General features: G+C 38.5%; 1 protein-coding gene across 1 annotated transcript in view; it reads right to left on the reverse strand.

The window, feature by feature from the left end:
- OTC (ornithine transcarbamylase) overlaps positions 1-12271 on the reverse strand; it is a 60825-nt gene that overhangs the window by 15117 nt on the left and 33437 nt on the right. Inside the window, exons 5-6 of the mRNA XM_028113532.2 lie at positions 2423-2576; positions 376-498 (exon numbers count right to left, since the gene is read on the reverse strand). Of these exons, the coding sequence (XP_027969333.2) occupies positions 376-498; positions 2423-2576 (277 nt within the window). The remainder of the gene's footprint in view (positions 1-375; positions 499-2422; positions 2577-12271) is intronic.

A 12271-nucleotide genomic window follows, 5' to 3' on the forward strand; every position in this document is an offset into this window, starting at 1 on the left:
TACTAAATTGCAGTATTAGAAAAATGACAACATTCTCTCCCTGCCTTGGGAATTCTATGCTGTCTGGATTTCATTGCTTTCTTCAGCCTGTGGTAGCTGTGCACAAGGATGCCAGTCGTCATAATGGCTGGTTTCAGGGCAGTCAGAGGGATAATTCAGAGGGGCTTTCAGGAAAGACTCGCGGATGAGAGGCCTCAGCCAAGATGGGAAATGGGCACTCAAGAGGGAGATGGGCACTCCAGAGGCCACATGGCTGTAATAGTAAGGCTGGTAACATAGCTTTAGGTCTGTGGGCTCACCTGTGCTTTCCTGGAATGGAAGAGAGTTTGTTTTCGTTTAAGAGGGGCTTAGTCTCAAGGCAGGAAGTCCCCCTACCTTTGGAGTAGCTGCCTGAAGGTGCATCCCGAATTTTGCAGCACTCATCATGATGGAATGCAGAATGTTGTTCCCATCCCCAATCCAGCTGAGGGTGAGGCCTTTCAGAGAGCCATAGTGTTCCTAAGAGGCAAGGGCGGAGGAGTTACATCCAGGAGGAAATCCACTTATGTGAAATAATTACTAGGGCTAAAATAAAGGAAACAGTCTTCACTTCATTTTTAAAGCTTTGTTGGAATGAATAAACTACTAGGTTTTGGGTTTTGTTTTGGTTTGGTTTGGTTTTTTTTTGCATTATACAGAGCAATTCAATACATGAATGCACAATCACAACCAATACCAAAACGACTTAATATCTTAAACCATGACATCATATGAACTCATACAGAGACTCAGTTTCACACATTTCAAATCTGAATCTTTGTTGTATTCATTCATTCATTCATTCAACAAATTGAGTGCCGTCAATGTCCAGAGGCTTTCCTTGGCCCTGGAAAGAGAACAAGGAAGAAAGGAGACCAAAAAAAAAAAAAAAAGACTACCTTTATGGAGCTTACATTCATTGGTATTAGAATGGGGAAACAATGCATCTGGAACAGTGGAACATGGTGTCTATGTTCACATTTATATAAAGTTAAAAAACATGCCCATTAATATTCTTGATTGTTTACAGATATAGACATGTGTAGTTAAAGTATAAACACATGCCTGGGAATTATAAATACGAACATCAGGATAATAATTTCTTTGTGGGGTGAAAGGAAATGGAATCAGGGAGAGTTACACAGTAGGCTTCAACTCTGTTTATAATATTTTATTTAAAAACAAAAAAATTCTAAAGTAAAATTTGACAAAACTATGTAATGGGCACAAGGGTGTTTACTTTTCTTGAACTGTCTGTAGGTTTCACAGATTTTATATATTCATAAAGATAATATTTTAAAAAGAGAAAGGCTAAGCAACTTTGAGATACAGAACTACTACATGGCAAACCTTGGATTTAAACCCAAGTCCGTCTGATTTAGATGCCATGTTCTTAATAAGCTGCTATTTATTCATTCAACTACTGTTTGAATATCTTCTGTATGGAGGCATTGCACCAGGTCCTGCAGGGGACAATATGGTGAATAGGAAATTTTATTGTCCTTCAACAAATTTGTAATCTAGTAATGATGAAGGCCCAGGGGGAAACATTAAATTATCTGGCATATACGTAAAGCCACGCGTTCAGGCAGCCCCTTGGTATCTGACATTGCTGTATTGTCTTCTCTGCATGAATCTTATCCTCATCACCAAAGAGTTCCATTTCATTTTGAGCTTAACTTCACATTAATATGTGTGTGGCTTATTCAAATAAGGAGAAATATGGACCTATCCAGTTTTCCCTGTCTTCCCAGAACAGTCCATCGACACAGAAACCGTGGTTGTCAGGATTCCTGGTGGCAAGACCATGCAGACTGGCTGTGGCAAACCAAATGAGATGAATATTTTCAAAGTTATTCAAGTTTCTAATTTAAGGGGACATGGCTAAATTTGCCTCAATTCTATAAATTCTACATGTTCTTAACTTCAGTCTCAAACAATTAGTTTATTAAAATGATAGAAAACGACCTCCTTCTCAGAAAGTGATTTGGTAGTTGACCATTTTGAATATTCAAAGCACACTCCACCAGTCTTCACTCCCAAGCCACAGAGCCGGATATATGTAGGGTTACAAAAAGCTTTTCCATTCTGTATGCACCAGCATTCTCTATTCGTCCGTCGTGTTAAATATGTCACCGAAAAGCAAAATGATTGAGAAAAGAGGGGATGGGAGGGGTGCTAAAAGAGGTTGGGAATTGAGTTGTGAACAGAAGGATCTGATGATCTGTTTTTTAAATGCCCTGTCTCCCTTGGAGATCTAGTATTCACACATATGCTACAATTCTTTGCCAAAACGATATTTGAAAACAAAACACCAATATCATGATTTAAATCGTTCCATTTAGAGCTAGTCGGAAACAATTTGTTTATTTTGCTCTTGTGTAAGGCAAACAAATAAGCCAACCTGGAGCGTGAGGTAATCAGCCAGGATCTGGATAGGATGGTACAAATCTGACAGCCCATTGATGATTGGGATGGATGCTTCTTTAGCCAGGATATCTAGATCTGATTGTTTGTACACTCGAGCCAGCACTGCATCTGTCATGCTAGACAACACACTGCAGGAAACCAAGAAAAGATAATCTAAGTTAATTATGCTTAATAATTCCCTCTTTAAACATGATCTTAAACAGGAATAAATGCTAATAAATTAGAATTTTTACTAAGTTACAGCTACCTATCAACACGACAGATTTAAAAGCTAATATTATGGCGCCTGGGTGGCTCAGTTGGTTAAGCCTCTGCCTTTGGCTCAGGTCATGATCCCAGGGTCCTGGCATCCAGCCCCGCCTCAGGGCTCCCCGCTCAGCAGGGAGTCTGCTTCTCCCTCTCCCTCTGCGCCTCCCCCCATTCGTGCTCTCTCTCTCTCTCTCATACTATCTCTCTCAAATAAAATCTAAAAAAAAATAAAAGCTAATATTAAACATGTGGTCATTATAGAAGCCAGATGTTGTTCCACCAATCTCATCCAGGGACCACTGATTTTACTACTTTTTACAGAGATAAGAAAACAATTGTGGGCCTAACAAGTTATGATGATGAATGATAATTGATAAGGGGCAGTTGGTAAACTTAAAAGGGACAAGACGAAAAACAAGGTATACAGAGAAACATTAATGACCCGGCATGTGGCTCGTTTTCTTTGACATCATCCCCCAGACATATATACATTGTCGATGTAAAATTGAAAATACCCATGTGGCAGCCATGAAGGTACGCACACAGATTGCTGCAGCACCTGAGGAAACCTTCTGGGAGGAGTCCCATTAGCTGACAACTCCCAGCTGCTGCACTTTTGGGATACGCTGTAGGGTTTCCACTAAGGCCACACTCCCCCCACGCTATTCCCAGCCAATGGCTGAGCCCAGTGGGGGCACAAGAGCTGAGCGATTGTGCCTCACATGGGACTGCTCCAATGGGCAGTCTTTGCTCTGAGGTCTGCACTGTGGTCTGAAGGCTTTCCCCGCCTACTCCCGCTTCCTCCCTCCTTCATCCTTCACAGTTCTTTCGTCCTATAAACCTCTTGCATCTCTAATTCCACTGTGGAGTCTGCTTCTCCGTGAACTTGAATGACACAGCCCACAATAAACTCCTGTAGGGGCCAAGCCTGAGAAGGCATCCAGCCTTTGTCCCTGCACCCTGTATAGCTATCATCATCTCTGAAAAAGACAGAAAATGTTCAACATCGTTAACACAAAAATCCACCAAAAAAGCAACACGAACCAAATCATGGCTATGAATTCAAACAACACACAGACAGATGGATGTTATTATTCTCATTTTATGGCTGAAGGACCTGAGACACAAAGAGATTAACTAACTTGCCCCAGATCACACAGCTAATTAAGTTGGAAGAGTTCATACTCAAACCAAAGTCAATTGAAGTCAAAAGTCCATGTTCTTGGGGCACCTGGGTGGCTCATTTGGTTGTGTCTGACTCTTGGTTTCTGCTCAGGTCATGATCTCAGGGTTGTGAGATTGAGCCCCACATCAGGCTCTGTTCTCCGTGGAGAGTCTGCTTGAAGATTTTCTCCCTCTGCCCTTCTCCCCACTCGTTCTCTCTCTCTCTCAAATAAATAAATCAATCTAAAGTCCATGTTCTTACCATTACAACACATTGCCTCAACTTTGCACATGAAAATATCTGGAAGGAAAGCCCAGGATCCAGACTTTAACTTTTTTCCATGCATCAGAGTGATGGTGGTTCCTCAGCTAAAGCTTCAGCCTTACAAGACTAACAAGGATAGCCTTTGGTTTAAAATCTTGGTTTCTTATTATTTAAAGGGAAACCTCTACAACAGAGGCTTCTAACCATTCCAGTTTTAAAGGATTCTTTTTAATGACAAAAAAATTTGGAAAGCCTCTCATGATAGAAGTTAGAGTAAATGTAATCGTGATTATAAACTATCTGGTTTGGGGTTCTTATTCTGGTTCTGTAACTTACTAGCTGTGTGACCTTGGAAATGTTATTTATGACTGAGTTTCTTCATCTTTAAAACCATAATAATAATATCTATCCTACTGAGTTGTGAGGATTTCATGAGATTACCTATTTACAGTGTACAGTACAATGCCTTATTCATAGCAAGAGATCAAAAAAGCAGTAGATATTATTACCATGTCAAAAGAAGCTGTAACTCAACACCAAAAAAAAAAACCCCACAAATAATCCAATTAAAAAATCGGCAGAGGACCTGAATAGACATTTTTCCAAAGAAGATATACAGATGGCCAACAGACACATGAAAAGATGCTCAACATCACTAATCATCAGGGGAATGCAAATCAAACCACAATGAGGTATCACTTTATACCTGTCCAAATGGCTAAAATCAAAAACAAAAACATGAGAAATAATAAGTTTTGGCAAGGATATGGAAAAAATAGAACGCTCATGCACGGTTGGTAGGAATGCAAGTTGTGCAACTACTGTGGAAAAGAGTATGAACATGCCTCAAAAAGTTAAAAATAGAATTACTATATGATCCAGTAATTCTACTATTGGGTACTCACCAAAGAAAGTGAAAACATTAATTCAAAAAAATATGTGCACCCCTCCGTTTACTGCAGAGTTACTTACAATAGCCAAATTATGGAAGCAACCCAAGTGTCTACCAATAGATGAATGGATAAAGAAGATGTGATATGTAGATGTATATACACACACAATGGAATATTACTCAGCCATAAAAGGAATGAAATCTTGCCATTTGCAACAACATGGATGGATCTAGAGGTTATAATGCTAAGTGAAATAAGTCAGAGAAAGACAAATACCATATGATTTCACTCATATGTGGAATTTAAGAAACAAAACAAATGAACAACAACAACAAAAAGACAATAAAACAGACTCTTAACTATAGAGAACAAACTGGTGGCTGCCAGAAGGGGAGGTTGGTGGAGGGATGGGTGAAATAGAAAAAGGGGATAAGAGTACACTTATCTTGATGAGCACTGAGAAATGTATAGAATTGTTGAACCATTATACTGTACACCTGAGACTAATATAACACTGTATGTTAATTATATTTGAATAGAAAGATTTAAAATTTTTTTAAATGCATAAAAACTAAAGCTAGTATATATTCAGTAAGGTCTTCATAAATTTGTATTTTAATTATCATATATTTGGAAAATGAGTCCCTCTTATATATCTGAGATATATTATTTACCTCAATCTGTGGAAAACTGTTGGTGCTTATAAAATTCAAGAACCACTAAAAAAGCTCCTTGCCCCCAGGGATTAGAGAATCAAATACTGAAAACCATTTCCCTGTAACAATATCTTGTAGACTCAGATTTTTTTCAAATTTTCATAGATTTCTCATACCCATAGTTCCCAGATTTTCAGATTTCATGGATCAGCACAATTTCCCAAAAACACATGGAGATCGTAAGATTGCCAACGTTTTTTTTTTTAAACGATAAAATTTTATTCATTTATTTGACAGAGAGAGAGACACAGAGAGAGAGGGAACACAAGCAGGGGGAGTGGGAGAGGGAGAAGCAGGCTTCCCGCGGAGCAGGGAGCCCGATGCGGGACTTGATCCCAGGACCCTGGGATCATGACCTGAGCCGAAGGCAGATGCTTAACGACTGAGCCACCCACGCACCCCAGATTGCCAACTTTTTGCTTAGCAAATTAGGGGCATAAAACAACAAGCAATTATACACGTAGAATATGTTAATATCTTCATTTAATAAAAGAGAGGGCATTTTAACACCAAAAAAGGTATGAATGACCTAACCTGAAAGAATGCTCCTTGAAATTAAATTAAATTAGGTTATGAAATTCACTATATTATCTTTATGTTTCTTATTTGACCACTTCTGATGAAAATTTCCAGGGTGCCTGGGTGGTTCAGTCGTTAAGTTTCTGCCTTGGGTTCAGGTCATGATCCCAGGGTCCTGGGATCAAGCCCTACATTGGGCTCCCTGTTCAGAGGGAAGCCTGCTTCTCCCTCTCCCACTCCCCCTGCTTGTGTTCCCTCTCTCGCTGTCTCTCTCTCTCTCTCTCTCTGTGTCAAATAAATAAATAAAATCTTAAAAAAAAAAAAAGAAAGAAAACTTCCTATGGCAGGGCATCAGTGGAGGGGTCAAGATTTGGAATCCAGTGCTCTTAACTATCTAAACACATTGTATATTGTAGCATGAAAGAGGTAAATGAAAGAGCCACTTTAGAGTTTCTCTTGCAAAACAAATGATGTTTGATGGATGTCTAAGACAGGGGTTTTCAAATGTTTGCTGCATATAAGAGTCACTTAGAGAGTTTTTAAAATTCTTGGTGCCCAGACCATAATCTCTATCAATTATTGTCAGAAAAACAGAATCTCTAGGGATAGGACCTAGGGATTAGTATTTTTTAAAAACTTTCCAGGAGATTCCAATATGCATCCAAGGTTGACAACCAAAGCTAGCACCTCACTCCTCAGATCAACAGCATCACCATCACCTGGGAACTTGTTGGAACTGCAGAAAAGAAAGAGAGAGAGAGAGAGAGAGAGAGAGAGAGAGAGAGAGAGAGAAAGAAAGAAAGAAAGAAAGAAAGAAAGAAAGAAAGAAAGAAAGAAAAAAAGAAAGAAAGGAAGAAAAGAAAGAAAGAGAGAGAGAGAGAGAGAACTGCAGAATCACAGGCCCCACCCAGAATCAAAAGAAAAGAAAGAAAGAAAGAAAGAAAGAAAGAAAGAAAGAAAGAAAGAAAGAACGAACTGCAGAATCACAGGCCCCACCCAGATTTACTGAATCAGAAGCAGCATTTTAACAAGGTTTCTAGGTGATAATTTTCATGTTAAAGTTTGAGATGCCTAATAAAAACAGAATTGAGGCCACCATATTTTTAAAAGTACCATCCATTCTTTTCTTAGAACCCTAACCAGGCCAAAAAAAACTATCAAGAGATGGCAGCCCACAAAAACAGGATTTTGTCCATAATCTCTGGCAGGGAGTGCTTTCTAGTTCAACTGAAGGAAAAAGGCATCTGAAATCCTAAGAAGTGAATAATCCACTCCATTAAGGTCTCCCTCATTAGAATAACCAGGCCCTGAGCCATCTGATGACCTATGGCATTGTTTCCCAAACCTTGGTGTGTATCAGAACTAAATAAAGAACTAATAAACTACAGAGGCCCAAGCTCCTGAAATAGGGGAGAAGTCTGGGTCTTTGTACTATTACCAGGTTTCCCAGGTAACTCAGATAACCTTACAAATGTTGAGAACCACTGTTCTAAGGCAAAAGCTTTATGTTAAAAAAATTTTAAATCTTCTTCCTTTTCTTCAAGATCTTAATAAAAATTGCTTCCCCAGTACAGATATACTGATGCTTCATGGTATGGAATGCAGGCTTTTAACTCTATCATGACGAAGTCACTTAGATGAAGGTAGATATCCCACTAAGGTTTATAACTGTAATCATTTATCAATTCCTTATTTCAGAAGAATTGGTTATTTTTATGATACCTAAAATCCTATTAGAAAGATGTAGAGGAGTGTTTGACTGGAAAGGACTTCTTTAAATATGCATCCCTTCCTAAAGTGTGTACCAATAGGATAAAAAAATAAGCTGGATTAACCATTGCAGTTGACCTTCTAGAATCTCAGAAGGGAAGTCAGATTTTACTTCTATTGTAGCTTCTCAAATAATTTTAGGGAGCTAGAACCATGGGCCTCCAACCTCTTAGAGTTTCAAGAACTTTACAATGTATTGGTGAGTTTTGCTAGATTTAGCGTGTATTACATGTAAATGTTATCTTAACCTCATAGATAAGGAAACCAAGGCCTTGCAAACCTTGAAGTAATTAGAGCAAGATTAGGAAAGAATGCAGAAAGATGAGGCTGAAAGAGGGAGACATGAGGGGAGCAGTTGGAGAAGTCAATGCCCTATAGACATGAAGTTTTCAAGATGATTGAAAAAGGGCAGTTGTGGTTCCCTCCCTTGAACAATCCCAAGAGCTCTCAAAGCAAAGCAGCCAAAAGGCAAGCATACATTTACTTGCCCTGTTTATAATATGGGCTTGGTATCCCAGGAAACTGTATGGTAGAGTCTTATGGGAGAGTACCTGGTCTGCTTTACTGAGGTTGCCCAACGCCTCCTAAAACAGAGGCTCATGACCTTGACTACCCATTAGGATCACCGATGGAGGTATAACAATCCTGATGCCATATTCTACCCTTTGGAAAGTTAAAGCAGAAGATATGGTGGAGAATTCACGTCAATATTTTTAAAGCTTACCAAGTTATTCCTATATGAAAACAAGTCTGAGAACCATTGTCCTCAAAACCAGAGAGAGGAGGTGGGAGGAGAGCGGGATGTTCTGCTGTGGGATGGGACAACGGAGAGGCGGAAAGTCTTAGTAGTCGCCGGAATCCCATAGGACAAGAAAAGTAAGAACTAACAACATGATATGCTATACTGGAAAGAACAAGATCTTATACACTTATAAAAAGAGGTATTTTCGGGGCGCCTGGGTGGCTCAGTTGGTTGAGTGGCCGACTCTTGATTTCCACTCAGTTCACGATCTCGGGGTTGTGAGATCAAGCCCTGCCTCAGGCTCCACGCATAGCCTGGAATCTGCTTGAGATTCTCTCTCTCTCCCTTTCCCCCTCCGTGCACTTGCTCTCTTTCTCTAAACAAATAAATAGATAAAATCTTAAAAAAAAAAAGACATACTTTCCTTTCAGCTCAGTCGCTACCAGAAACAGCCCCATGGCAGCAGCAATAGCTATAATCTTTTCCCCTTCAACACTTCTAAGTATCCCTAGTGCCCAGAATTTCGTCTTAATATTGTTCTATTAAGAAAAAAAAAAGGGAACCAGAAACTATTACAGGATAGTCGATTCTATGTCCTTAGGCTGGACAAAATCAGTATAGGTCTATAACACCCTGTTGTTTCCAGGAAGTAAAAGCAATTTTAAAATGGTAGAGGCAGTGCTAAAAGGAAAAAAAAATCAACTTAAAGAAGCTCCTATTTGTCAAGTTGTGATCACTTATGGTAATAAAAATCATCAAATAAAACAAGTTGCATCTGTAAAAGTCCATCATGCTAATAAAGAGTTAATACAAAGAAAATGTACAAAAATATCATTGTAGTATCAGTGAAGAATGACTATTACCATGTACATTTGAATTTATTTACCAGGTAAGAAGGTGTCTATATATAACTATATATACAGATAGATCTTTTGTGGGTTCCTGTTAAGTATATTTCTTTTTTTATTATGTTCAGTTAGCCACTGTATAGTACATCATTAGTTTTTGATGTAGTGTTCAATGATTCATTAGTATATTTATGTTTATAAAGCATACATACCATTTTTAATGTGTGTAAATCATAAAGAATTACATTAACTTATAAGCCAAATTCCTAGAAATGGTAGAAACTGTAACATAAATGAGCAGATTCCATCAGCATTTGTGGTTTTATATAAAGTCAAGTAGAAAAGGAGTCTAGCAGTTAACTACCACCAGTTGCCATATACAGTTTCCAATTAGAAAGACGATACGACCGTTTATTCCAAAATAACTTAGTTAACTGTCCTGAAGAAGAATCTAAATTTTCAGACTCACCTTCCTGCCTCCCTGGGAATAAAACTTCTTGATGACCTGACTAATTATAAAACAATGCCATTAAGAAAGGCATATATTTTAAAATATCCAAACCAGGCCAGGTTAATATATCATGAAGAAATTGCAGTGGGTCTGCCAGAGATGGAAAACAAAGAAAATAAAACCTAAAGGATACCTTATCTTTTAATTTCTGTGAAAAGTCAGAATCTGTATGAAAAAACTAAAATCAGAATCCTATGGTAGACAGAGTCTTGCCCCACTCAAACACGCCCATGTCCTCATACCCAGAACCTGCGATTAGGTTACCTTAGATGGCAAAAGGAATTTTGTAGATATGATTAAATTAAGGATCTTGAGACAGAGAGATTATCCTGGGGTGGGCCCAATATAATTACAAGGTCCTCATAAGAGAGAGGCAAGAGGTCAGAAAAGAGAGAAGATGCTAGCTAGCTGTGCTGCTGGCCTTGAAGATGGAGGAAGGCTGGAAAGGGTAAGGACTTGAATTCTCCCCTGGAGCCTCCAGAAGGAACATAAACCTGTGGCCTCATTTTAGACATCTGACCTCCAGAAGTATAAGATAAAAATTTGTGTTGTTTGAAGTCACTTAGTGTGTGGTAATTTGTTAAGGCACCAATAGGAAACCAATATAGATCCATGATAAAAAGTGAAAGTGATGTGCTAAAAATATATTCAGCCTAGTGGCCAGCCGTGTGAGTTTAGTTCATCTTGAACTACCACAACCCAACCAAAACTGAGTGTTCAGCAATCCATTTAACCTGCATTCCCTACCCTCCTAGGATACTCTTTTTTTTTTTCTTTCCAGTTTGGTAAAATTACAGAGATAAGTCCTGAAAAGGTATCAAAGTAGTCTTTTGTAGAATTCCTGACAAACCAGCAATGTAGAGAAGTTTCAATTCCAGGGCCATATAAGGATAAGAATAAAAGTAGGGATAAGAATGTAAAACAACATCTATGATATTTATAGCGTGGTACCCAGTTTTTGTTGTTAAAATATTAATCAGCTCTGTAATCAATGGGCTATTTTATCTGTATCTTTTCCTTTTTAAAATGTTCAGAGCATCCAAGGAAATCCAAAATGCTAGGCTTGTGGTTAAGTTAAATGTTTAAAAGCATTTGATTTAAGTTTGCAATTGGTGTTTAAACGATTGAGGAGACTTGTTTTGTTCATTTAATATGTATTTGATTTACTGGTTAAGTAGTAAGTCACTGTTTAACGCAGTTGTTCTGAAACTCGAACACACATCAGAATCACCAGGAGGGCTTGTTGGAACACAGTCGGTTGGGTTTCTGATTCAGTAGGTATGGGTTGGGGCCCCAAAGAACTTGCATTTCTAACAAACTCCCAGGTACTGCTTATGCACACTTTGAGCATAAGGGGACCACACTTTGAGAACCACCAAGGAATGTTAGCTATGTTATGTTTAAAGGAATGCCAAATGCTTGATAAATCCATAAGATTATTATTTTGGACTGTCAACAACGTACAAAAAGTAGGGTCCATGGCTTTAGGCACAGAAAATCCCGTGGACATTCAAGCATCTATGGGCAAAAGGGAGTACGACGAAGCTTGATAGAAAATGCCACTTCCATCCTTCCACCACAGAAGCTGAAGGTGAAATAGAATTAATGATACAAGGGACAAAGGAACAGCTCCCAGATTGTTTTCACACTGGAATCACTTATGGAAACAAAGATAGTAAAGACCTTTACTTACTTGGTTCTATTATTTTGTCAGTGATGCTGCTTTCTACTTAATGTTTAAAGTTGCTATAAATCATAAAGAAATTACCACTCTTATTTTTCTTCTTCCAGGTTACTAAAGATCTTTTTAAAAAACAAAAACAAAAACAAAAACAAACAAACAAAAAACCTTTTCACTGGAAACAATGACAAAGCTATAACTAGAGCTGGACTTACAGAGCCATTAACAGTAATCTGGGCTTTCTATGCCTCTCTATCAATTTGAAACCCCAGCTTTAAGCATTGTAAGAGCTGAGTTATATGTGCTACAGATGAAAGGCTGACAAGTTAAAATACTCTCTCTAGCTCTATAATGACTTGATTTTTATCTCTTTTCATTTCCATTGAATATATAGGGTTCTGTTTGCCATCTGGTGGATTCCTGCAGCTTTGTAGACAATCTTGGGCCTCTGTCAACGATGGTAGC

Source organism: Eumetopias jubatus, unplaced genomic scaffold (assembly GCF_037043125.1).
Source record: "Eumetopias jubatus isolate StellerSeaLion01/CBP00866 unplaced genomic scaffold, mEumJub1_p1.0 scaffold_11, whole genome shotgun sequence".
NCBI classification, from domain to species: domain Eukaryota; kingdom Metazoa; phylum Chordata; class Mammalia; order Carnivora; family Otariidae; genus Eumetopias; species Eumetopias jubatus.